Source organism: Sciurus carolinensis, chromosome 14 (genome assembly GCF_902686445.1).
Source record: "Sciurus carolinensis chromosome 14, mSciCar1.2, whole genome shotgun sequence".
NCBI classification, from domain to species: Eukaryota; Metazoa; Chordata; class Mammalia; order Rodentia; family Sciuridae; genus Sciurus; species Sciurus carolinensis.
Window position 1 is genome coordinate 1,195,703 of NC_062226.1, and position 26,248 is coordinate 1,221,950.

The following is a 26,248-nucleotide window of genomic DNA, read 5'->3' on the forward strand; positions in this document are numbered from 1 at the left end:
CCTGGGCTGTGGAGCCCACTTCCTCCGGGGCCCTTCCTGGGGCCCCCAGCCCACCTGTCACTCAGCTCCGAGCACCAGGTCAAGACAGGTCACTGTGCACGCACCATCCCACCAAGTGGAGTGGGTGGAAAGAGGCGAAGCTGAGGAGCAGGTGCCCAGGTGTCACGCATACCTGAAGCCGCCGGTGGGAGGCTGTGAGCCCCAGGACATGGTGGAGGTGGGGCAGTTCTTCTCCCATAGAGTAGACACAGGAAGTCCCACCTTTCAACCCCAGAAGGGTCTCCCTGCTGCTGGATGGGGAGTCGCAGGGGCAGCGGCTGTTGTTGGTGGCTCAGCAGAGCCCTGGCCCAGGCGCCTCTGGGCCTCCCTGCTGAGTGAGGCAGCTTCTGTGTGACTGTTCCTGGCCTTGCCCAGATAGGTGTTGAGGACAGAATGGGCCTTGGCCTCTGCCGCGATGCACCCCTGAGGGAGGTTGGAGAGGAGGCCACAGGTGTCTGACCCAGGAAGCCCCAGCTGTGGCCAGGTGGTGGGGAGGTGCAGACAGGTGGGCACAGGCTGGAGGCTGCTCAGGGCAGGAGCAGGAGCCAGGCACGGGTGGGCAGGATGGGCAGGGTTGGCCCACAACTTTGGGGAGCCCACATGTGCACCAAGTGCCAGCCCTTGAGTGAGACGGAGACTTTTGGTCTGTCCCTGAAGCTGTCCCCTGTGGATAGGCCCCTCCACACCTGGCTTGGGACCTTAGGGAGGTCCCTCTGGTGGCCCTGCCCTTTCCCCCGTGGGTGCTGGTGGTGGATGGCAACTATGCCCGTGGCAGCCTGCTGGGCGACCTGCCTTCACTGTGGTCCCCAGCGCAGGTGGGCAGTGGGAGGACAGTGGATTCTCTCAGCTGCCGCGTTCCCCCACGCAGGAGCCTCCTCAGGCCTCTGGCTGCCTGGCTCCTGCCCCGCCTGCCAGGGTTGGCTGCTGGCCACACCCGGCAGGAGCAGCTGCCCGTCCACAGGCGCACCTGCTCCCCAGCCGCCCTTTGTCCGTGCCGCCTTCTGATTCACTGGGCACGTTTCCCCCCAGGGCCACGTAAAGCAGTCTCGTAAGCGCGGGGTGCCCAGCCCCTACGGTTCTTCCAGTCTTACTGTCGGGGTCCCCGTTTGGGGTGCAGAGGGGGAAGGGTGTGCTCCGGGAACACTGCCCATGCCTGGAGGGCAAGGGCTGTGTGGTCCTGGCCTTCTAGACCATTTGGTGGCACCCGTGTCCTCACCTTAAGATGCTTAGGGGACTGTTCCATGGGCTGCGAGTCCCAGGGTGTCCCCAGGGTGTTCAGTGACAAGACTTCCCTGACTTGAGGGGTGGCACCTAGCAGTGTGTGGGGTGCCCCCAGAGCTGTACGGTGGGCCTGCCTCATCTCGCCCTCCCAGGGGGTCTTTCCTCCCCTTGGAGCCCCACCTGCCCGGCCCAGGAGCTGAGTGCGCGTAGGGAGGCATGGACAGCAGCTCCAGCCCGGGCTTTGGTGACCCAGCGCTGTCCTGCACCCACCGCTGCCGACCTTGTCAGTGGCTGGAAGGAATCCGCCTTTGCTCCTGTGGGCCCAGGCCAGCTTTGCCCGACAAAGGGCCCTTGATGTAGGAGTGCTGCTTCTGGCCGCCCAGCCCCAGGCCATAGGCTCCCAGGCTCCCAGGGCCGTCAGGCTGGCCCGTGGCTGGATCTGTGTGCAGCGGGGGCCCTGCCTTCTCCCCACATTCCCTGAGTGTGGCCCTGCAGGGGACCATGGTGCCAGAGAAGACAGGTGTGGGCACCCAGGCTCCTGGAGCGGCTGCCCCACTCCTTTGCCTGCTGGGCAGGAGCCATGGCGAAGGCCTGAGTTAACTCCCGGGGGTGGGGGTGGGTTTGTTTTCTTTAAGCCAGTTGGTTTGGGACTTTTGGCTTCTGGCAACAGATGGTCAGCCAGAGTGGCCATTTTGCATCCTCCCTACCCAAGCCACAGCCACAGATGAAAGACATCAGGGAACACAGATGCCTTTGGGCCTCTGGGATGGGGAGCAGCCTCTCAGCTGAGAGACACACAACCCCAGCTCAAACTGCCTCTGCTGGCCCCGTCCTTCCCCTGGGGCCACCTCACGTGTGGCCTGGGGGCTGCCTTGTGGCGGGCGGGTTCGTTCTGCCCCAGAGGCTTCTCTGCTGGGAAGCAGTGTGCCCGCCTGCTCCCAGAGCCCTCCCGGGAGCTGGAGGCCTGGAGGTGACGGGGTGGTAGTTTATGGCCTGGTCTCTGGAAGCCAGGCCAGCAGGTGGCTGAGCAGGCTCCTGGGGCCAGGGTGTGGCAGACGCTGAGCAGTCCCTGCAGGAACCTGAGACCGTGAGACCAGGTCTGCAAGCAGGACACTCCTCTCTTCTGGCCCCGTGTTGAGGGAGGGACAGGCCTGGCCTGTGGGAGGAGGAAGTTCCTCTCGGACCTGGACCAGCTGGCACAGAGCTGAGGACGGATGCCCCCAGGTCACCCTGTTTTCCCCAGATGTAAAATGGGGCCTCTGCTCTTGCGGATGGTGCCTGGTGAGCAGGGGACCTGATGGCAGAGGGAAGCGGCTGGAGCCGTCCCTGTGGCACTTCCACCTCGGCCGGCTCTGATGTTTGAAAGGCTAGAAAACACCAACTCTGTCACCCAGACTGGACCTTTTCATTACCGAAAACGGAGTGGCACAGCCTCCTGACCGAGGCTGCAGGGCCCCTTCCTCGGGGAACAGACCCAGACCCAGACGCCCGCCGGGTTTGCTAAGCTGCCCTGCAGGAGTTTGTCCCCTATGGGTGGTGGCTGTCCTTTTCATTGAAGTCTCCCTTCTTGGGAACTAATGGCTCTAAGGTGCCCAGCCGGTGGCATCGCTGTGTCCCGTGTTGTCCAGTTGTCCACTGTAGGCAAGGACATCTCCCTGCCCAGCAGGCTGCCCCCGAGCAGCCACTGAACAGTCATTGGTCCTGGAGCCCGTTCCTGGCTGCCCACCCAGCTCAGCTGGGGTGGGGGCTACTGTGTCATGGTGGTGGGCGGGCCCTGGGGAGCTGACCACCCACCTGTCTGCTGACAGCTGCAGCGGGGCCTTCGTGGGCCAGAGATGCCAGGACCCCAACCCATGCCTCAGCTCCCCCTGCAAGAACGCCGGGACCTGCCGTGTGGTGGACCGCGGCGGCACTGCCGACTACGCCTGCTTCTGCCCCCTGGGCTTCTCTGGGCCCCTCTGCCTGACGCCCCTGGACAACGCCTGCCTGGCCAGCCCCTGCCGGAACGGGGGCACCTGCGACCTGGTCACACTCACCGAGTATAAGTGCCGCTGCCCCCCGGGCTGGTCAGGTGAGGACAAGGGAGGTCTCGGGCCCTGCCCTCTCTTCCTGCTGATGTCCCAGGCTTCCAAAGTCAGTTGCATGTGGCTCTGGAAGAAATGGTCAGGACTCAGGCCCCAAGGTCACCCCTTCCCACTTAGCAGCTCTGTCCTTGGTGGTCACTGGCCTCCTAGGACCTCTGGTCCGGTGTCCACAGACAGATGACCACAGCAGGTCCAGAGGGTGGTGGAGATACTTCAGGCTGCTGCCTCTGTGCTCCCAGGGAGGCCCTGGCTGCAGACCTGGGTGACCAACCTGGGCCTCCTGCCCACTCTGCTCCCCCAGGGAAATCGTGCCAACAGGCTGACCCGTGTGCCTCCAACCCCTGTGCCAATGGCGGCCAGTGTCTGCCCTTTGAGTCCTCGTATATCTGCGGCTGCCCGCCCGGCTTCCACGGCCCGACCTGCAGACAGGACGTCAATGAGTGTAGCCAGAGCCCAGGGCTGTGCCGCCACGGAGGCACCTGCCACAACGAGGTCGGCTCCTACCGCTGCATCTGCCGTCCCACCCACACGGGTCCTCACTGCGAGCTGCCCTACGTGCCCTGCAGCCCCTCGCCCTGCCAGAATGGGGGCACCTGCCGCCCCACTGGGGACACCACCCACGAGTGTGCCTGCCTCCCAGGTACGTCCTGCTGGCCTCGCCGGCCCCTGCCGGTTTCACACCTGTGTGAGCCTGTCCTGTTGCCGTCGGCCAAGGGGTGTGGAACGGGCCACCAGTGTGGAGGGAGCCCAGGAAGTTCAGAGTAGGCGCCGGGTGGGCAGAGCTGGGGGGCTCACCGGAGTGGGCATACGGTGGGAGCCTTGATGGTGCCGTGGGGCAGCTCAGGGTTGGGCGCTAGACTAGAAGCTGGGCAGTTAGCACATTGCATCCCCCAGGCCATTCTGCCCGGGATGGGCTCTTTTGGGCACTGGACAGCTGGTGCATGGCTCCCCAGTTCCTTTGCTGTCTGAACTCTGGAATAGAAGCCCCTCCCTGGATCTCCTGTGGCACCTGCCCTGTCCTGGTCATTCTGGGGGTGGGGCGTGGGTCCATTGCCACAGCACAGGTCACCAACTTGTTTCTTGAGTTCCCTGGGGGCGGGTACTTGGCCTGTGCAGCCTCGGGGCTTCCCCCAGGGCTGGAGGGCAGAGCAGAGAGGGCCGTGGCTGTTACCTCGGGAGGGGGATGAGTGAGCACAGCCCCCTCATTTCTCTGCAGTTCTCGTTTGAGCAAATTTTACTGCAGCTCTAAAAATAACAGCAGTGACGCAGAGGCTTGAAAACCCATCTGCCGGCTAGGACGGTGGCTCAGGGGAGAGCTTGTCTGGTGTGCACGAGACCCCGGGTTCCCTCTCCAGTGTGCCAAAAACATCTTTCGAAACCTCTTCAGTCGGCTGTGCCACGGGGAGAGGGCTCGGGGAGTGTTCATGGTGTTTGGGTGCAAGGAGTAGCTGGGCCCCACTGACCTGGGGGTGACCCCAGGGCCGCCCTGCCCCACTGCAAAGGGGAAGCTCGCTGCTGCCCGCAGTCTGCAGAGCCAGCTCCACAGGCCTGCGTGCAGCCCCAGGCCTTTGCATTTCCTGAAAGTCCTGGGCAAGCTTGGAGAGGTACAGCAGCCCACCAAGGCACCCCGACCAGCTGGGCACTCGGTCGGTGAAGGCAGAGCCCTCATGCCTGGTGGGCACCAAGGAGGGTTTGAGCCCTCATGCCTGGTGGGCACCAAGGAGGGTTTGAACCCTCCTTGGTGGCCGTAACCTCAGCTGGGACCTCACATCAGCCACAGGGTCAAGGGGCTGCCTTCTCATGGGATGGAGGGAGGGGCCTTGTCAGAGGACAGTCATGTGTGGAACTGGCAGGGACTCCCGTGGGCGGGCAGGCAGACGAGGACTTCCAGGCAAGGTCTGCCCGCTCAGCTGCCCGGACACAGGCAGGTACTGGGAGGTGGATGGAAGGGTGGGCTCCTGGGGTCTGGACAGAGTAGGTGGGTCTCAGAGGCCAGTGCACTGGGACCAGCTCTCCTCTGGTGAAGGGACACTCCCTAGTGTGGAGTTGGGCTGTGTTAGGATGGGCAGATGAGGGTGGCCGCAGAGGAACTGAGTCCATTGCTCTCCCGGACTCGCTGTTCAGACTCGAGGCAGGTTCCCCCGCAGGCTTGAGTCCCTGTCTGATGGCCAGGAGCCCAGAGAGAGGTCACAGGTGCCCAAGGAGTCACAGGCCGCCACGGTCAGGACAGCACAGGACCCTGCGAGTCCCTGGCTGGGATGTCGAGGTGCAGTGGCCCTGCCTGCCCCCGCTGAGCTTGCCTGTCCCCTCCCCAGCTCTCCCCGGCCCCATCTCGCAGGGAGGATGCTGTGCAGGCAGAGGGACTGGCCGGGCTCATGTGGGGCTCCTGCTTGCCCCCCTGCTCCCCCAGCAGAGTCTTCAGCACTGCCCAGGCTCAGGCCCCGCCCAGGACCTCCACCCACTTTAGAACCAGGCCCTCTGAGTGCAGTGCGTCCTGCCACCACCCTGGGGGACCAGAACTCAGGCTTGGGCTCCGATATGGGGTACTCCCCCCCAAACCAATGTCAGATCTGTGGCTTTTCTTAGCCTGTGGTTTTTGCTCCAGTGCAGCTGGCGGATTGGGGGTCCCAGAGGGAAGAGCCCGAGGGCAGGAGGGGTTCAAAGGCATCCTAGGAGGAGTGTTAATTAGTAACTGGCTGCAAGTTTGGCTGTTGCCAGACGCACCTTTCTGGGTTGATCATTGACCCAGCGGGAGTTGAGTGGATTAATAGCTAACTGGTTGAGGAGGCCCTGGTGGGGGCTGGCTGTGGAACCCCGCCTGGGAGACCAGCCCATCTCTATTCCTAGGAGGTTGAGGCTGGGCCTCTGGGCCCTGGGGCAGGACCATGTCCTGGCTGAACAGGCCCACCTGGGTGCCCTGCTCAGTCCTCAGGTCAGAGACACCGGCCCCAGGGTCAGCCCCTATAGGATGACGGCTGCTTGGCTCCCGGTCATAGGTAGCTCTCTACGAGCATCAGAAACTCAGGACGGCAAGGGTTTGCGATAGAACCTTTGTTCAGCTGGCCCTTTCACACTGATTCTTTGGGAGTAGCATGTTCTCTGTTGGCGCTGGGCATGGCCTGCTTACAGATCAACAGACCCCGGGGCCCTAGGCAGGGCCATGGAGGAGCAGCTATCCCTTCCCGGGAGCCAGAGATGCTGGAGCCCAGCAACTGGCCCCTGGCAGACTCAGACTCTGCCCTGCCTCTACCACAGGCTTCACTGGTCTGAACTGTGAGGAGAACGTGGATGACTGTCCAGGAAACAGCTGCAAGAACGGGGGTGCCTGCGTGGACGGTGTGAACACCTACAACTGCCGCTGCCCGCCTGAGTGGACAGGCGCGTATGCAGGGATGTGGCCTGGCCAAGGACCCACCCACTCAGCTGTGTGGGGGTGGAGGGAAGGCCCGAGATGCATTCCAGGCTGGGATGGGGCCTGGGCCTGGAGAGCAGAGGTGGTCCTGGAAGGACCACATGAGGGACAGCCACCGTGCCCAGGACCAGGGCCTGAGAACCCCACCCTGGGTCATCACAGATGGGCGTCAGCTGGTCCGATGGGCCCTTAGCAGCCTGGGTCCTGCTCTGGGCCCCCAGTGTTGAGCCAGGTTGATTTCTGAGTTGGACGCAGGGCTGCCAGGCTGGACGGACACAGCCCTGCCCTCGGAGCTCTGTCTGTGGGGGTGGCAGGTGAGGGTGGAGAGATGAGATGACGGCCCCTCCGGTGCCGAGGTGTGGGTAGGGTGTGGAGTCAGGAGGGCTCCCCTCGCCTGGGGCTGAGCAGCCCTGCGCGCGGCAGTCCCAGGGTTGACGGTTCCCTGCCCACCCCCGCAGGCCAGTACTGCACGGAGGACGTGGACGAGTGCCAGCTGATGCCCACCGCCTGCCAGAATGGCGGGACCTGCCACAACACCCTGGGCGGCTACAACTGCGTGTGCGTCAACGGCTGGACGGGCGAGGACTGCGGCGAGAACATCGACGACTGTGCCAGTGCCGCCTGCTTCCACGGCGCCACCTGCCACGACCGCGTGGCCTCCTTCTACTGCGAGTGTCCCCACGGCCGCACCGGTGAGCCCCGCGGCCTGGCCCCTGGAGCCACCTGAGCGTGGGGGGCCCCTTGCTGGGTGCGGCCGCCTCCCGTTCCCAGGCCAGGAGCCCACACGGCTGACCGCTGCTGCCCTGCCAGGCCTGCTCTGCCACCTCAGTGACGCATGCATCAGCAACCCCTGCAACGAGGGCTCCAACTGCGACACCAACCCCGTCAACGGCAAGGCCATCTGCACCTGCCCCTCAGGGTACACGGGGCCAGCCTGCAGCCAGGATGTGGACGAGTGTGCGCTGGGTAGGTGCGGGCAGCGGGCGACACGGCCAGCCCTGGGGGACAGCCGGCCTGCGCCGCAGGGGCCCTCACCATCACCTCTCACCAGGCGCCAACCCCTGTGAGCACGCGGGCAAGTGCCTCAACACGCTGGGCTCCTTCGAGTGCCAGTGTCTGCAGGGCTACACGGGCCCCCGCTGCGAGATCGACGTCAACGAGTGCATCTCCAACCCCTGCCAGAACGAGGCCACCTGCCTGGACCAGATCGGGGAGTTCCAGTGCATCTGCATGCCCGGTGCGTCCTCCGGTCACCCCGCCCCGGAGAGTAGGGGAGGAGCCCAGCCAAGGCCAGACAGCTTCGGGGGCAGCCTGGGAGCACGCTGGCCATGTCTCTACTTCCTTGGTTAGGGGCATTTGGGGAAAGGGAGGCCAGCCCCAGAGGGTGCAGGAGAGAGCAGGGCCAGAGCCAGGTAGATGGGTTAGCGCAGCCCGCAGGAGCCGGGTGTGGGCATGGCCCAGGCTGCGGTGCTGGGGTTGGCCGGCCTGGCTGCACGGCTGGAGCGGGGTGGCTGAGGCCGTTCCCCCGCAGGCTATGAAGGCGTGTACTGCGAGGTCAACGTGGACGAGTGTGCCAGCAGCCCGTGTCTCCACGGTGGCCGCTGCCTGGACAAGATCAACGAGTTTGCGTGCGAGTGCCTCACAGGTAAGGTCCCCAGGGCCCTGTGCTCTCTTCTCCACGTCCAGTGGCCTGCACCCAGGCCTAGGTATGGTCCACAGAAGCCATCCCACTGTCCCAGGAGGTCCAGACTGCCGGGAGGGCAAAGATTTCATCTTGGGAGTGGACAGGAGTGGCTTTTGGTCCCCTGTGGATCAAGACCAGGCTGGGCAGTGGGTGTTGGCCCACCTTGCCAGGTGTTCTGGGGTGTGGGGAGCTCGCGCCTGCTGGTGGGGTACGGTTCTCCTGCGTGGACAGCCGGGGCTGAGCGCTACAGTGCACCCCCCAGGCTGGGAGGGAGCCCCCTGCTCTGTTACCTTCCTGGCCTGCTGCAGAGAGCTAAGAGGAGGGCGTGGAGAGCCCGGGGGCGTGGCTGGGGGCCTTATCTGCCCTGGGGCAGGGCTGGGCCTCTGGCCTCCTGAAATGCAAATCAGCTGTCCTGGACAGCTCGGGGCTCCTCCTTCACAGCCCAGGCAGCTGTAGCCATAGCAACCAGTGGGTTTGGGAAAAGGCCCCTCTGCCAGGCCTAGGGAGACAGGCCACCCCCGAGGCAGGGGCCACACAGGGCTTTGCTTTGATCAGGGGGTGGGGGCTCCGAAAGGCACAGCAAAGAACCTGGGGTCTGCCCAGCTGGGCACTTGACTGCTGAGCCCTGGGGCAGCGCCCACAGGGCCACAGGGCACGGCCGTGTGACCTCCGCCCGCCCCTGCCGGCCACAGGCTTCAGCGGGCACCTGTGCCAGTACGACGTGGATGAGTGTGCCAGCACACCCTGCAGGAACGGCGCCCGGTGCCTGGACGGGCCCAACACGTACGCCTGTGTGTGCACAGAAGGTGGGGCACCGGCGGCGGGGCGGCAGCGTGGGCCGCGGGTCGGGGGCCACCCACGGGACCCTCTCGTCCAAGGACCAAGAGCACAGAGCCGCTCTGACCCCGGGGACACGGCACCTTCCCTGAGTGGCAGTGACCCTGGCTCTGGTCAGCGGCTTCCCAGGATGTGTCCAGGGAGCAGCTGGCCCTGAGCCCTCTTGTGCCCACACTTCTCGGTACAGGCTACACAGGGGCCCACTGTGAGGTGGACATAGATGAGTGTGACCCAGACCCCTGTCACTATGGCTCCTGCAAGGACGGCGTGGCCACCTTTACCTGCCTCTGCCAGCCGGGGTACACGGGCCACCACTGCGAGACCAACATCAACGAGTGCCACAGCCAGCCCTGCCGCCACGGGGGCACCTGCCAGGACCGTGACAATGCCTACCTCTGCTTCTGCCTCAAGGGGACCACAGGTGCCTCCCAGGCTGGGGTGGAGGGGCGGCCAGGCAGGGCTGTGGAGCTGACACCATGCCCACCCCTCTCCCAGGACCCAACTGTGAGGTCAACCTGGACGACTGTGCCAGCAACCCCTGTGACTCGGGCACCTGCCTGGATAAGATCGACGGCTACGAGTGCGCCTGCCAGCCAGGCTACACGGGTGAGCGGTCCAGGTGGAGACGCCTGAGGCTGAGGTCAGAGTTAGGGTGGGCCCTGGGGCCCCTGGACAGGCCAGGTCCGGGGTGACTTTGGGGCTAGCTAGGACCTGAGGGCTGGGATAGCAAAGGTCAGCTGCAGCAGAGACCATACACCTCCTGTCCCTGGTCAACGCCAGCCCTGCCGCAAGGGAGTGGCCAGTTCTTGAGACCAGGCCCTGGGCACATTCTGCCCTGCCCCTTCCCGCCTGCCCTTGAGCAGGTGCTTCAGCTCTGGCATGGGTTCTCATCAGAGGGCACAGCCGCAGTGTGTGTGCTGGGCCCTGGGAGCTTTGGGAGCAGCCTGAGCCTGGGCCTGCAGCTGCTGTCACAGGCGTTTGTGTCCTTGGGAGGACCTGGGGATGCGTTCTGCTTAGGTGGAGGAGCTGAGACCCAGTGGTCATGGCCTGCCCCTGGGACCCCGCCCTGGAGGGCTGAGTCTCGGTTGCCGGCTGCCCGCAGGGAGCATGTGCAACGTCAACATCGATGAGTGTGCGGGAAGCCCCTGCCACAACGGGGGCACCTGTGAGGACGGCATCAATGGCTTCACCTGCCACTGCCCCGAGGGCTACCACGACCCCACCTGCCTGTCCGAGGTCAACGAGTGTAACAGCAGTCCCTGTGTGCACGGGACCTGCCGGGACAGCCTCAACGGGTATGGCCTGGGCGCCCTGTGTGTAGAGCGCGGGCGGGCATGGGGGCGGGAGCTCCGAGGACGGATGGTCAGCCCCTGGTCTGCCTGGTAGCCCTGGCTGTGTCTTCATGGCCACAGCATCTGCTTGGAACACAGGCCCATAGGTCCTTGAAACCCACACATGTGGCCACAGTGACGCCCGACATGTCCACCCTGCTTGTGCAGAGGGTGAGCAGTGGGCATCTCCGCTGTGCGTTCTGTATCGTGGGGGACTCGTGCCATGGTCTCGGCCCTGCTTTAAAGGACTGGTCGGTCAGGCCCCTGCCCCCGCTTCCATCGGTATGCAACCATGGCGGGGCCAGGCAGGCCGGAGCCCAGGCCACCGCCCGCCAGGCCTGACCTGCAGCCCGCTGGCCAACAGCTACAAGTGTGACTGCGAGCCTGGGTGGAGCGGGGCCAACTGTGACGCCAACACTGACGAGTGTGAGTCCAGCCCCTGCCTGCACGGCGGCAGCTGCAAAGACCTGACCAGCGGCTACGTGTGCACCTGCCGGGAAGGCTTCAGTGGTGAGCAGGCCGCCATCTCCTAGGGTGAGGACGGGCCGGCCAGGGCAGACACGTGACCACTGCCTGCTCTCTGCAGGCTCCAACTGCCAGACCAACATCAATGAGTGCGTGTCCAACCCGTGCCTGAACCAGGGCACCTGCATCGACGATGTCGCTGGATACAAGTGCAACTGCCTGCTGCCCTACACAGGTGAGGGTGGCCTGGCCACAGCGCTGGCTCTCTTGGGGCTGGCGTCCACTCCTCAGCAGCATTCGAAAAACTTTGCTCCTTCCTGAGGGCCTGGCCCTGAGACGAGCAAATGCAGGGTCTGAAATTTGAGTTTGAGTCTGTCCTGGGCACATCACGTGGCCCACCTGCCGAGAGGAAGCCCAGGGAGCCTGGCCTGGACCATGGGCCGCCAGGGCCTCGTCCTCCTGTCTGCATGGGCCTCCGGGGCCAGCTGCCCTCCCCTGAACGCCAGACCTGAGGGATTCCTTTGACGGCAGGCCTTTTTGTCGGGAACAAGGAGCTCTCTGTTCTTGCAGAGCAGAGGCAGGGCACGTTTCCCTGGGTGTCCCAGCCCCTGCCTGGCCTGGCCAGTGGGATCTTGGGAAATGGGCCCCCTGTGGCAGTGATGTGTGGCACATTCAACGTGGAGCCACCGCGGCTCCCCCAGGGATGGGCAGAGGACCCTGCCCCAGGGACGGTTGGGTCCTGGGTGCCTTGGGAGGGCCTGTCTGGGCAGGGTGGGGGGTCCTGCCTGTGTTCTCATGACACCCAGCAGCCTGCGGCGAGAGGAGTGCTTCCTCTGACAAGAGTCAGGCCTGGATTCTGTCTCCCTGTCGGTCAGTGAGGAAACTCAGCTGCTGGTGCACCCAGTGTCCCTTCTGGACACGCTGCTCTTGGGCCTGGCGGGAGGAGCCCCCTGGGCTGACCTGCTTCCGGTCTGCCCTCTTCCTGCTTCCCTTTGTACAATTGTCGGAAACTCTGGCTAAGTTCCTGCCTGCCCAGGTCACCGTGGAAACCGATAGAGAGGCCTGGAAAGTCATACCAGCACCCGGACACGGTGGGAGACGAGGAAGATAACGCTTCCTCGCTCCAGGGAGGCCAGCCCACAGCCATGAGAGGAAAGCCTCCGGGGCAGCAGGGAGTCTCAGGGCGTGCAGGGTCCCCTAGAGCGTGGCCTGCTCCGCACGGGCTCTGAGGCCTGGTGCTGCACCCCGGGCTTCCTGCCACATGCTTGGGATGTGCTTGGGAGTACAGGTGCCAGAGTCTGACCCTTGTTGACAGCCTCCTGCCACCCGGAGCCCTGGCTAGCTGCAGGGCATGCAGACATGGAGGGGCCGGGGCAGGTGCGGCGTCCCCCCCAGGCTGTGGCTGCCTCTCCTGGCATGCTCTCGTGGTGGGAGCTCCGTGCAGGCCCCTCCTGCGCCCTGCGGGAGCCCGAGGCAAGAGTCGTCGGGTTGGTCTTGGGCATCCTGTCTGTGTTCTACCTGCTTTTCCCCAGATTCAGGGTTGGGACTCGGCTGGGAGCACACACGGTTCCTGTGTGTTGGCTCCTGTGGGACCAGCTGATGGTGGACCAGCAGGCTCCCTTGCTGAGACCCTGCAGGACCGAGCTTCCAGGTCTCACCCATGTCTCTCCCCAGGAGCCACATGTGAGGGGGTGCTGGCCCCCTGTGCCCCCAGCCCCTGCAGAAACGGTGGGGTGTGCAGGGAATCAGAGGACTACGAAAGCTTTTTCTGCGTCTGTCCGGCGGGATGGCAGGGTAAGGCTGACTGGTCCGGCTGAGGGGGTCAGGGAGGGTAAGAGGAGCGGGTGCCCGCCTTATGAGATGAGCTCTTGGGGGCTCTGGAACTGACTTTGGACGGCTTTCTCATCCTGGGTTCTGCGGGATTCAGGGGCCCAAGTCGGGGGAAGAGGGCAGCCCTGGGGGCTGGGACTGGCTGGGGTGAGGTGAAGGCCAGGGCTGGAGCTGCAGCAGTTGACGGCCCCTCCACCCCACAGGGCAGACCTGTGAGATCGACGTCAATGAGTGCGTGAAGAGCCCGTGCCGCAACGGCGCGTCCTGCCAGAACACCAACGGTAGCTACCGCTGCCTCTGCCAGGCAGGCTACACGGGGCGCGACTGCGAGAGCGACGTCGACGACTGCCGGCCGAGTGAGTGGCCCGGTGCTCTGTGCCCTGTGGGCATGGGCAGCTCCTCGGGGTCAGGGGAGAATGCTGTGCCAGCCAGGTGGTGTCGGCCATCAGGGCCCCCAGAGCCCTCTGCTTGGTCCACCTGCTGTGGCTCATCAGGGAATCCAGGTTAGGTGCTGGGGGACAGGCTAGGGAGGTGGCCACTGCCTACTAGTACCACGCTGGCCCGCTCAGGCCCCCTGCTGAGGTGGGGCACCAGGAGCCCTGCAGTTCTTCCTGAGCTGACAGTGGCATAGGCCTCTGCCTTCCCGGCAGCTGGTCCTTGCCAGGCCCCAAGGTGCAGGCTCTTGGGCCTCCCCAGCCCAGCCTCACCAAAAGCTGGAATTTAGAGAAACAGGGACCTGCCTGGTGTCACCTGGCAGGGGGGCGGGAATGTCATTCCACTCTGGCTTCCATTCCACTCAGGGGAGATCACCCTCCTCCCCGCCGTGGAGCCTGAGGTCAGGGGACCCAGGGCGTGCCCAGCGGATGGCCCCACCCCACTCAGTGGGGCTGCCTGCAGGCCTTGTCACCCTGCAGTGTGGGTCGGTGCCCACCCCTCAGGCTGGCCCTGCTGTCCCCTCCCAGACCCGTGTCACAATGGTGGCTCCTGCACGGACGGCGTCAACATGGCCTTCTGCGACTGCCTGCCCGGCTTCCAGGGGGCCTTCTGTGAGGAGGACATCAACGAGTGTGCCAGCAACCCCTGCCACCACGGGGCCAACTGCACCGACTGTGTGGACAGCTACACCTGCACCTGCCCCGCGGGCTTCAACGGCATCCACTGCGAGAACAACATGCCCGACTGCACGGAGAGGTGGGGCCCGGGCAGGCGGCAGTCCACACAGGCTGCTCCAGGCTGGCCTCTCCAGCTGCCACGGTGGCACCTGGCTGTGGGCCGAGGCAGGGGATGGGCTGTGGAGGTACATGGTGTCTGGCAACCTGGCACAGCAGGCAGGCGTCTGCCCAGGACAAGGGCCCTCAACTCTAATGGACTTGAGTCCCTGCTCCTTCTTCGTAGTGCTGGGAATTGAAGACGGGCCTCACTCGGGCTCGTCAGACACTGCCACTGAGCTGCACCCCCACTCCCAGCACCACGTTCTCTTAAGAGGGTCGTTGTGACCTCCTGGGACTTAGCCTGGGTGTCTCCTCTCACACAAGTGTCGGGACCTGTCTTGCTTCCCTTTGGCCGTGGTTGCCAGGAAGCTCAGTCTCATCCCTGGTTTGTGACATGATGGTTTCCAGGTTCCCTGCAGACTGATTTCTGTCACTTTAACCACCACGTCCCTCTGTGTCTTGTAAGGCCCTCTCACCATGCGTTTAAAGAAGGCATAGGAAGGGAGGGGAGATGCTCTTGGGTGCCCCTCTCGGTGGGGACACGGCTGCACACTGACCTCCCCACCACCCTCAGCTCCTGCTTCAACGGTGGCACTTGTGTGGACGGCATCAACGCCTTCACCTGCCTGTGCCCTCCTGGCTTCACGGGCAGCTACTGCCAGCATGACATCGACGAGTGTGACTCGCGGCCCTGCCTGCACGGCGGCACCTGCCAGGACAGCTATGGCACCTACAGGTGCACCTGCCCCCAGGGCTACACTGGCCTCAACTGCCAGGTAAGTGGGGGAGGGATGCCAGGCACGGGTCTGCACTGTCCACAGGAGACCCCTTCCACATCCGTGAAGGGTCCTGGAGGCAAGTGACCCAACCTCGCACTCATATGGGCATCAGACAGTCGTTTTTGCGGACTGCCCATTACCTGCAGCTTCTCAGGACCCTGAGAGCAAGACAGGCAGGCCCCAGGCTGCTCCCCGGGCAGGTGGGGAGGGTCCCAGTCCTCACAGATGCCTGCACCCCGTTGAGTGGGGTCACAGCTCCCCACGGCATGGGGTCCTTTAGCCGTGCTTGCTGATGGCAGGGGTGGGGATGGCGGGCGGCACCTGCATCAGAGCTAGTGGGGTGGGGTGTTGAGCGTGTGCACCCCCCGCCCCCAGGACCTCGTGCGCTGGTGTGACTCCTCTCCCTGCAAGAACGGAGGCAAGTGCTGGCACACCAACACCCTGTACCGCTGTGAGTGCCGCAGCGGATGGACTGGCCTCTACTGCGACGTGCCCAGTGTCTCCTGTGAGGTGGCTGCGCAGCAGCGAGGTAACCAGAGGCCCTGGGTGGCCCAGCAGTCCCGAGGGAGGAGCCGCCTCACCTCACGCCTGCCTTGCCCCGCAGGGGTCAAGGTCTCCCACCTGTGCCAGCATGGAGGACTGTGTGTGGACGTGGGCAACATCCACCACTGCCGCTGCCAGGCGGGCTACACCGGCAGCTATTGTGAGGACGAGGTGGACGAGTGCTCGCCCAGCCCCTGCCAGAACGGGGCCACCTGCACTGACTACCTGGGCGGTTACTCCTGCAAAGTGAGTTGGGCTGGGAGCTGGGCTCGGGCTCCGCAGAGGAGGAGGAGGGAGGATGTCCCTGAGCGGTGGATGTCCCCTGCCCCAGATGGCGCCTGGGCTCAGCTGGCACCTGCCCGAAGGTCCTCCTGTAGCGGTGGGACCAGGCCTTGTCCCACCATCAGCAGAGTCTCCTGCTTGCTGAGGTCCCTGCATGGACCTGAGGGCCCGAGGCTTCTCTCGGCAGGCGGGCAGTGCAGGAGTCTGTGGCCCACACAGTGGGGTCTGGGAGCTGAGCTGCAACCCTGCCCTTGTTCCGTTTCCCTGCAGTGTGTGGCCGGCTACCATGGGGCCAATTGCTCCGAGGAGATCAATGAGTGCCTGTCCCACCCCTGCCAGAATGGGGGTACCTGCATTGACCTCACCAATACCTACAAGTGCTCCTGCCCCCGGGGCACGCAGGGTAAGGCTGCTCCCCAGGGCTGGGGGCCAGTGTCCTCCCCAGGGGAGAGCAGGTGAATCAGACCTGTGGCCGTGCAGGTGTGTCCTGCAACTAGCAGATGACTCCACTCTACCTCGTGGGCCTGGGTGGGTGCAGAACTGACAGGAAGGGACCCAGAGAGGTATCCCAGCAGGAAGTGTGGAGTCCAACCTTTGCTGTCACATCCTGCCTTTCCTGGGTGTCTGGGTGGTTCAGTACTGACCACCTGCTGCCCCAGGACAGACCCAGCAGCAATGTGGCCCCAGCCCTGACCACCACCACACCCTGCAGGTGTGCATTGCGAGATCAATGTGGATGACTGCAGCCCCCCTCTAGACCCCACCTCCCGCAGCCCCAGGTGCTTCAACAACGGCACCTGCGTGGACCAGGTGGGTGGCTACAGCTGCACCTGTCCTCCCGGCTTTGTGGGTGAGCGGTGTGAGGGCGACGTCAACGAGTGTCTGTCCAACCCCTGCGACCCACGTGGCACCCAGAACTGTGTGCAGCGCGTCAATGACTTCCACTGCGAGTGCCGCCCTGGCCACACCGGTAGGTCTGGGGGCGGGGCCAGGTGGCGTGGGGCGGGGCCAGGTGGCGTGGGGCGGGGCCAGGTGGCGTGGGGCGGGGCCAGGCGGCGTGGGGGCGGGGCCAGTCCTCATACCCCTGTGCTCCCCAGGGCGCCGCTGTGAGTCGGTCATCAATGGATGCAAGGGCAAGCCCTGCAAGAATGGGGGCACCTGCAACGTGGCGTCCAACACTGCCCGCGGGTTCATCTGCAAGTGCCCGGCGGTAGGTGCAGCCACCCAGTGAAGCGTAGACCGGCCTCCTCCGGGCCGTGCAGCCTGGAGCAGCCGTAGCAGGTCTCCCTCACACTTGTTCCACAGAGCCTCCCTGTTGCCTTTTCTGTGAACCCAGGGCCTAGGCCGGGCCAGTGCTCTGCCCCTGGGCCACGCCTCCAGCCTCGCTTGTTGGGTTGGATGCTGTAGTTTCAGAGCAGCTTTAGGCCTGCAGGTTGCCTGCAGAGGTGCCAGCGGTCCCCTCAGCCTCCCCTCAGCATCTTGCCCTTGGCAGTGCCGATGTGGGTCACGAACTCAGGTCCGCGGGTTGCCTCAGGGTTGACCTGGGTGTTGGGCATGTGTGTGACTCTGTCTCCCGACCCCAGCAACCCCTGACCTTCTCCCCGAGAAGTTGCTTTAAGGCCTTGCTGCTGGGGGGCCATGACCCTTCCTCCAGGTGGTGGGTGCAGCCTGCCTGACCCTGTGCTGCCCCCTCCCCCAGGGCTTCGAGGGAGCCACCTGCGAGAACGATGCGCGCACCTGTGGCTCGCTCCGCTGCCTCAATGGCGGCACGTGCATCTCGGGCCCGCGCAGCCCCACCTGCCTGTGCCTGGCCCCCTTCACGGGCCCCGAGTGCCAGTTTCCAGCCAGCAGCCCCTGTGTGGGCAGCAACCCCTGCTACAACCAGGGCAGCTGTGAGCCCACATCCGAGAGTCCCTTCTACCGCTGCCTGTGCCCCCCCCAAGTTCAATGGGCTCCTGTGCCACATCCTAGACTACAGCTTTGGGGGCGGCGCCGGGCGGGACATTGCGCCGCCGCAGATCGAGGAGGCCTGCGAGCTGCCCGAGTGCCAGGAGGACGCGGGCAACAAGGTCTGCAGCCTGCAGTGCAACCACCACGCCTGCGGCTGGGACGGTGGCGACTGCTCCCTCAACTTCAATGACCCCTGGAAGAACTGCACGCAGTCCCTGCAGTGCTGGAAGTACTTCAGCGACGGCCGCTGCGACAGCCAGTGCAACTCCGCCGGCTGCCTCTTCGATGGCTTCGACTGCCAGCATGCGGAAGGCCAGTGCAAGTAAGGCGGGGCCTCCACCTGGGTCTGGGTGGGGGCGGGGCAGTGTGGCGGGAGGAAGGTGGCGGTTCCCAGGTCCAGGGAGGGCAGGTGCCCCGGCCAGCACTGGAGGGGGTGGGTGGCTGGAGTGGGCTGGGGGACCTGCTGGGGGGTGGCCTGAGCACCCTGTGCCTGCAGCCCCCTGTACGACCAGTACTGCAAGGACCACTTCAGCGACGGGCACTGCGACCAGGGCTGCAATAGCGCCGAATGCGAGTGGGACGGGCTGGACTGCGCGGAGCACGTCCCTGAGCGACTGGCGGCTGGCACGCTGGTGCTGGTGGTGCTGCTGCCGCCCCAGCAACTGCGCAACCACTCCCTGCACTTCCTGCGTGAGCTCAGCCGTGTGCTACACACCAACGTGGTCTTCAAGCGGGACGCACAGGGCCACCAGATGATCTTCCCCTACTACGGCCATGAGGAGGAGCTGCGCAAACACCCCATCAAGCGAGCCGCAGGCTGGGAGGCGCCCACCTCCCTGCTTGGCCAGGCCACGGCCTCCCTGCTCCCCATCGGCAGCAGGCGCCAGCGCAGGGAGCTGGACCCCATGGACATCCGTGGGTGAGTGAGCCCTGGCTCTGGTCCGCAAGCTCTGTTCCCGAGCCCCTTCCTGACCTCTCTCCAGTTCCACCTGCTTCCATCAGCTGCCCCTGTACAACAACAGTGGGTGAACCTGAGCTCCCAGGGTCCGCACAGCCAAGGAGCAGAGGTGGTGTGGCTAACAGGGCCCTGGCCTCCGTGGCCACACCTCCCACAGTGCCTGCAGGCTTTACCCCTGTAGCCAGAGGGTGGTTCTGATTGCACCAGGCATTGGGGACTGAGCGGATCAAAGCTCCAGGGTCTCCCAGGGGCTGGCACACCCACCCTGGATGAGGCCCAGCTGTCACGGGGCCCCTTTTCCAGCCTGAGAGGAGGCAGGGCTGGGGGCTTGGGCAGGGGTGCTGTGGCTGGGGCCCAAACACTGAGGAGCTGAGCAGCTGTAGTGGGGCACAGGCCTGTGGACACAGCAGCCCCAGGAGTGTCCAGAAGCCCTAGCTGGCCAGGCCCATCACCCACGCCCCACACCTGGGGGTCCCCCGCCCTTGCCATCCTCTCCTTGATCCTGGCGTCCTTGCTGGGTGACCGCGGCGGGTTCTGCACCTGGCTCTGCCCCTGCCGCATGCCTGCACTTCTGCAGGGCCTGGACACAGCTCCTGGGAGCGGCTGGGGCTCCTGGGTGAGGGAAGTGGGTGCCTGCGGCCCTGGGAGAGCGTGCCGAGCGCCTCGCGTGCCACGCAGGCTTCCCTGGACGGGCTGCTCACTCCCGGGTTGCTGCCGGCAGGCCTGCCTCCTGCTGTGGGGACAGTGGCGAGGGCCGGGGCTGACCGGGCCGCGTGCTGGGCGGGCCGTGGGGGGCTATCTGGTCCCAGCCTGGCGGTGTGCCCCAGGTCCATCGTCTACCTGGAGATCGACAACCGGCAGTGCATGCAGTCATCCTCCCAGTGCTTCCAGAGCGCCACCGACGTGGCTGCCTTCCTGGGGGCGCTGGCCTCGCTCGGCAGCCTCAACATCCCCTACAAGATCGACGCAGTGCAGAGTGAGCGTGGGCCCCGTCCCAGCCATCGGGAGCGGGTTGCCCGTTGTGGGGGGTCTTCCCATGCCACCCGTGGCGGGTCTTGCCTTTGGAGTGCAGGGTAGAACTTCCCGGATGGCTGCCTTGCCTACCCTTGGCGGCTGGAGGAGCTGCCGGGGACCAGCCAGCCCAGTGGAAAGTGGGAGCCTTTCTCCCCACCCCTCCCCCGGTTCTTCTTTGTTGGGTATTATTTCAAAATCATTAGTGTGTTTTTTTTTTTTTAAAGAGAGAGAGAGAGAGAGTGAAGAATTGATCGGTGTCATGTGAAGTGTTGAAGTTTGTATCTTGAAAATCCCCCTAAATCCTTTGTCTTAACAGCTCAATGCGAATGCAGCGATTTGAAGTTGGTTAATCCTTCTCCCTGAAAGGGGAAAAAGTGAACGCTGTCTCCAGATAGTCGGCTGGTGCAGGAGAGAATCTAGCGATAGTTTGCAATTCTGATTAATCGCGTAGAAAATGACCTTATTTTGGGGGGCGGGATGGAGGAGAGCAGGTGAGCAGGCTCCCGGCCGCTGGCCTGCTGCACAGCCACACTGACGTCTGGGCGCCTGCCCGCGGCCCTGCCCGCAGGTGAGACTGTGGAGCCGCCGCCCCCCGCGCAGCTGCACCTCATGTACGTGGCTGCCGCTGCTTTTGTGCTGCTTTTCTTCGTGGGCTGCGGGGTCCTGCTGTCCCGCAAGCGCCGGCGGCAGCATGGCCAGCTCTGGTTCCCTGAGGGCTTCAAGGTGTCAGAAGCCAGCAAGAAGAAGCGGCGGGAGCCCCTTGGCGAGGACTCCGTGGGCCTCAAGTGAGTGGGGGCAGCCCTGCTTCTGGGCTGGGCGGTTAGGCTTCCTGGGGATCTCTGGTCTCCACAGCAGGCTGTTGAGCCGTGGCCGCTGGCAGCTCCCTGGGAGCCCGCTCAGTCTTGCCTCCCACCCTCAGGCCCCTGAAGAACGCCTCGGACGGTGCCCTCATGGAGGACAGCCAGAATGAGTGGGGGGATGAGGGCCTGGAGACCAAGAAGTTCCGGGTGAGTCCAGCGGGTGTGGGCCTCCCCGGTGGTTGTCCAGCTCCTGGGCAGACCTGAGGGTGTGGCTTTCTGCTCCTCCCCAACTTAGTTCGAGGAACCCGTGGTTCTTCCCGACCTGGATGATCAGACAGACCACCGGCAGTGGACCCAGCAGCACCTGGACGCTGCGGACCTGCGCATGTCTGCCATGGCCCCCACGCCACCCCAGGGAGAGGTGGATGCTGACTGCATGGACGTCAATGTCCGTGGGCCCGGTAAGGCCACCTGAGCCCCCAGCCTTGTGCTGGTGTGCTGCAGCTCCTGCCCCCGCAGCCTTCCTGCTTGCTCCCTTGTCACTGCTTCCCTCCTCGTGCACATGCCTCTGGAGGCACCCTCCTCGGACTGATCCTTTAGGCTGGTCCAGCCACCCTGAGACCCCTCCCCATGCTTCCTTGTGAGACGTTCAGAGTCCAGGTTCTAAGTGCAGACTTTGCGTCTTCCTGGTGGGGTTTGTGCAGAGTCTTGGATAAGTCAGGGAGTGGCATAGGGCTCTCCACTGCTTACCAGCAAGTCGGCAGTGGGACTTGCCCTCTGTCCTTAAGGAGCACAGCGTGACTTTTGCAGCGCCCCTGCTGTCCCCGTGGCATGGCTGTGTGCACAGGGCGGTGGTGCACTGGGCAGCATGTCCACAGGGCTTCTCCTTGAACTCAGGCCTGAGGCTGGCCATGCAGGACTGAACCGCGCCCTTTCTCTGCCCTCAATGCAGATGGCTTCACCCCGCTCATGATCGCCTCCTGCAGCGGAGGGGGCCTGGAGACGGGCATCAGCGAGGAGGAGGAGGATGCCCCGGCTGTCATCTCCGACTTCATCTACCAGGGTGCCAGTCTGCACAACCAGACAGACCGCACGGGCGAGACTGCCTTGCATCTGGCTGCCCGATACTCACGCTCCGATGCTGCCAAGCGCCTGCTGGAGGCCAGCGCAGATGCCAACATCCAGGACAACATGGGACGCACCCCGCTACATGCAGCCGTTTCTGCCGACGCACAGGGCGTCTTCCAGGTAGGCAGCAGCTGCTCACACGCCTCCTCAGGCTGCCACAGCCAGGCTCAGGAGGCCCTGGGAGTCCTGGTCCGGCTGTGGCTTAAACAGTCAGCTGGAGTCTCCCCCTGGACGTTAGCACACCAAGAGGCACGCTCGGGGGAGCACAGAACCCTGCTCTGTCCTCTGTGGGAAGCTGCCAGTCGGGGGCTGCAGGCGAGGCAGGGCCTCCCCACCCCCACCCAAGACAGCCTCTGGGCTCAGGGTCAGGGCAGGCTCAAGGTCCTGGTCCCAGTGCCTCTGCCCTTGACCCTGCCCCTTTCTCACAGCTCTGCCCGCAGGCGTAGCTCTTGGCAGTGAGAAGAGCTTTAGAGGCCGGGCCGGCCCAGCAAACCTCCACTCTGTCCTTGCCAGGGAGCCTGGGGCAGCGGTGGATCTAGGGATTTGGAAACCTGGGTCTCTCGGGAGCATCTCTAGCAGAGGCTTTTCAGGCAGGCTGCCAGCCAGTCTCCAGGCTGGAACCTGGAGCAGATCCAGATGAGGCATGAGACGGACATCTTCACGAAACTTGCCACTCGATGATTTCTTAACCCGAGTGGAAATAAGGAATTAAGATTAGCCTTGAGGGAAATTGCGTCCCGGGCAGGTTGCGACCATGTGGGCTGTGTGGCCCCCTTGCGGGCAGAGCCTAGGACTCTCAGGAGCTCTGCAGGGGCCTAGGCAGCGTGGCAGGTTGCTCAGCCCCCTCACCCAACAGTAGATAGTGACCACCCTTCCCACCTGTGAGTTGGGCAAGGCAGCAATTTAAGGGCTGCCCACCCACCAGTAGATGGTGACCACCCTTCCCACCTGTGAGTTGGGCAAGGCAGTAATTTAAGGGCTGCCCACCCACCAGTAGATGGTGACCACCCTTCCCACCTGTGAGTTGGGCAAGGCAGTAATTTAAGGGCTGCCCACCCTACCACTGGGGCCTAGACAAATAGCCTGGCTCAGTGGTTCGGAGTATGGCACAGGGTGTGAGCCAGAGTTCACCACCCTCGGCACCCCTGTGGCCGGGCAGGACCAGGACCCTCTGTTTTGGGGTGGTCTTGACAGCCAAGACCATGGCAGGATTGAATGAGGCTCTACGTGTTTGTGCTGGGTCCCCGTGTCCCTGAGGTGCTCAGCCCTCCTGCACCCATGGACGACAGCTTCACACTGTCCTGTGGTGCCGGGGCCATTCAGGTCCCAGGAGCGGCCTGTCTCCTCTGGGAGGGCAGCTGGCCCTGGTCCAGGCATCAGTCCTCAGTCGGGTCATCAGACTCCTGTTTGTGATGTCCCTGCCTGAGTCCTCCCTTGTGTCCAGATTCTGATCCGGAACCGAGCCACAGACCTGGACGCCCGCATGCATGACGGCACGACTCCCCTGATCCTGGCCGCCCGCCTGGCCGTAGAGGGCATGCTGGAGGACCTTATCAACTCGCACGCAGACGTCAACGCTGTGGATGACCTAGGTAGGCCCCGCTGCAGCCCAGCTGCCAGGACAGGGCAGGGTTGCTGCCCAGGCTGCTCCTGACCCTCTCTGTCCACTCCCCCAGGCAAGTCGGCCCTGCACTGGGCTGCTGCAGTGAACAACGTGGATGCCGCCGTGGTGCTCCTGAAGAACGGGGCCAACAAGGACATGCAGAACAACAAGGTGAGCCGCAGCCAGCCACAGGCTGTGGTGGGACGCCTGGTAGACTGCTTCCAGGAGCGGCACGCAGGGAGTCTTCTGACTCCCTCCCAAGTTGGGGTGGGCGGGGGGCCGGAGCTGTGGCGAACTAAGAGGTCCTGGCCTCCTTGGGGGAGGTGCTGCTGCAGCTGCCTCTGCCAGCGCTACCTGGGCCTTACCTGCTGTCATGGGTGCATGGTGACGCAGGCGCAGCTGCAGGCTTGAGGTGGGTGGCTCTGTGCCTCAGGAGGCTTCTGAGTGCAGAGGTGGTCCCGCCCACTGCCCTGAGGCTGAGGAGGTTGTGCTATGCCGCCCGGCCTTTCCTCCTCATGCCAACCTGACTCTGTCTCCCCAGGCTCCTTGGTTCTCTGCTGGCTGTGTTTGGGTTCCTCTGGGCACTTGGGTATAGAGGGCAGAGCTGCTGCCTCCTGTGCCCTGACTCCAGGTGGCCCCAGCTATATCTAAGCCAGGGCCTCTCTTGGGTGAGGGAGTCTCAGCAGGTGTCAGACACCAAGGAGTCCTTCAGACCCAGGTGCTCGCCAGTCCAGGGCTGGCAGCATGATCTGGTCTGTCCCATGAGAGGGACAAAGCCCCAAAGACTGAGGGACTGGCTCCTGGGCACCAGGCCTCGGGGCCCTTTTCCCTCCCTGCACAGCAGCCTCTCAGAGCATATGGTTTATCTGCTGGGCAGAGCAAGCCAGGAAGAGCTGAGACACCAGGACTGCAGGTCCCTCTTGACAGGAAGCTCCTTACCTGGGCCACGGATGCACTTCAGGGATCCCCAAACCATGAAATCACTGCAGTATTACATCTGCACAAGGGAGACAGGGAGACAGGGCACACAGCTTGTTAGAGTTTAGTGGAGTTGTGACTCTGTGCAGTGAAGGCCTGCAGATTTAGGAGTTGAGGACCCCACGGACCCTGTCTTGGTAGTTGCCAGATGATGTGTCACCTGAGGTTTTCAAAAAGAAAGGGTGCGGGTTGGGGTGTGGGGCTGGCAGGAGTGGGGTCTGCTGGGATGTGCGAATGGCCACAGAGATGACCCCACTGCCCTCTGCGTGTTTCCAGGAGGAGACGCCTCTGTTCCTGGCTGCCCGGGAGGGCAGCTACGAGACTGCCAAGGTGCTGCTGGACCACTTTGCCAACCGGGACATCACGGACCACATGGACCGCCTGCCACGCGACATCGCACAGGAGCGCATGCACCACGACATCGTGAGGCTGCTGGACGAGCACAACCTGGTGCGCAGCCCCCAGCTGCACGGCGCCGCCCTGGGCGGCACGCCCCGCCTGTCCCCCACCCTCTGCTCGCCCAGGGGCTACCTGGGCAACCTCAAGCCCAGCGTGCAGGGCAAGAAGGCCCGCAAGCCCAGCTCCAAAGGCCCAGCCTGCGGCAGCAAGGAGGCCAGGGACCTCAAGGTGCGCAGGAAGAAGTCCCAGGACGGCAAGGGCTGCCTCCTGGACAGCTCGAGCATGCTGTCGCCCGTGGACTCCCTGGAGTCGCCGCATGGCTACCTGTCGGACGTGGCCTCACCACCCCTCCTCCCCTCCCCGTTCCAGCAGTCTCCATCCATGCCTCTCAACCACCTGCCCGGCATGCCCGACGCCCACCTGGGCATCAGCCATCTGAACGTGGCGGCCAAGCCTGAGATGGCAGCTCTGGGTGGGGGTGGCCGACTGGCCTTTGAGCCTGGCCCACCACGGCTCTCCCACCTGCCTGTGGCTTCCAGCACCGGCACAGTCCTGGGCACCAGCAGCACAGGGGCCGTGAATTTCACTGTGGGTGGGACTGTGGGCTTGAACGGCCAATGCGAGTGGCTTTCCCGGCTACAGAGTGGCATGGTGCCCAGCCAATACAACCCACTGCGAGGGGCAGTGGCACCAGGCACGCTGAGCACACAGACCCCCGCTCTCCAGCACACCATGATGGGCTCACTGCCCAGCAGTCTCTCCGCTAGTGCACTGTCCCAGATGATGAGCTACCAGGGCCTGCCCAACGCACGGCATGCCACCCAGCCTCACCTGGTGCAGCCCCAGCAGGTGACGCAGCAAAACTTGCAGATGCAGCAACAGAACCTGCAACTACCAGACATCCAGCAGCCCCAGAGCCTGCAGCCGCCTGCACAGCCGCACCTGGGCGTGGGCACAGCAGCCAGTGGGCACCTGGGTCGGAGCCTCCTGGGAGGGGAGCCGAGCCAGGATGTGCAGCCACTGGGCCCCAGCAACCTGGCAGTGCACACCATCCTGCCCCAGGAGAGCCAGGCCCTGCCCACCTCACTGCCGTCCTCGCTGGTCCCACCCATGACCACCACGCAGTTCCTGACTCCGCCCTCCCAGCACAGCTACTCCTCGTCCCCTGTGGACAACACCCCCAGCCACCAGCTGCAGGTGCCCGAGCATCCCTTCCTCACCCCATCCCCTGAGTCCCCTGACCAGTGGTCGAGCTCCTCACCACATTCCAACATCTCCGATTGGTCTGAGGGCATCTCCAGCCCGCCCACCACCATGCAGTCCCAGGTCACCCACATTCCAGAGGCGTTCAAGTAAACGGCCACGCCTGCGGGGTCCCGGCTTCCTTTCCCACACCCTCGGGCATTTCCAGTGCTCCAGGATGCTGGGGCCAACCAAAGGAGCCTTTTTTATTTAAAAAAAAAAAAAAAAAAAAAAAAAAAATGTTTTTATACAAAATAAGAGAACAAGAATTTCAATTTTTTTTTTTTTAGTATTTATTTATGTACTTTTGTTTTACACAGAAACACTGCCTTTTTATTTATATGTACCGTTTTCTATGGCACCAGGTAAAAATTCTTGTGTTCCAAGGAAATAAACTAGTTCTTAGAGACATGCTTTTCCTACTTAGGGTAAAGATCGTTACATGTGTGTAAAATATA

At 64.1% G+C, this 26,248-nt stretch overlaps 1 protein-coding gene across 1 annotated transcript in view; it reads left to right on the top strand.

Moving 5' to 3' along the window:
* Positions 1-26,040, top strand: part of Notch1 (notch receptor 1) — a 40,056-nt gene extending 14,016 nt beyond the window's left edge. The window contains 33 exon segments of the mRNA XM_047524428.1: positions 3,069-3,331; positions 3,646-3,984; positions 6,600-6,722; positions 7,215-7,448; positions 7,567-7,722; positions 7,808-7,993; positions 8,288-8,401; positions 9,133-9,246; positions 9,465-9,698; positions 9,773-9,883; positions 10,380-10,572; positions 10,973-11,118; positions 11,195-11,308; positions 12,748-12,867; positions 13,107-13,259; positions 13,866-14,094; positions 14,689-14,890; positions 15,269-15,422; positions 15,498-15,682; positions 15,989-16,121; positions 16,431-16,688; positions 16,816-16,928; positions 17,418-17,644; positions 17,646-17,990; positions 18,165-18,587; positions 19,454-19,602; positions 20,209-20,425; positions 20,560-20,647; positions 20,736-20,901; positions 21,393-21,688; positions 23,013-23,160; positions 23,245-23,342; positions 24,426-26,040. Coding sequence (XP_047380384.1) covers positions 3,069-3,331; positions 3,646-3,984; positions 6,600-6,722; positions 7,215-7,448; positions 7,567-7,722; positions 7,808-7,993; positions 8,288-8,401; positions 9,133-9,246; positions 9,465-9,698; positions 9,773-9,883; positions 10,380-10,572; positions 10,973-11,118; positions 11,195-11,308; positions 12,748-12,867; positions 13,107-13,259; positions 13,866-14,094; positions 14,689-14,890; positions 15,269-15,422; positions 15,498-15,682; positions 15,989-16,121; positions 16,431-16,688; positions 16,816-16,928; positions 17,418-17,644; positions 17,646-17,990; positions 18,165-18,587; positions 19,454-19,602; positions 20,209-20,425; positions 20,560-20,647; positions 20,736-20,901; positions 21,393-21,688; positions 23,013-23,160; positions 23,245-23,342; positions 24,426-25,904 — 7,510 coding nt within the window. The 3' untranslated portion in view covers positions 25,905-26,040.
* The last annotated feature ends 208 nt before the right edge of the window (positions 26,041-26,248 follow it).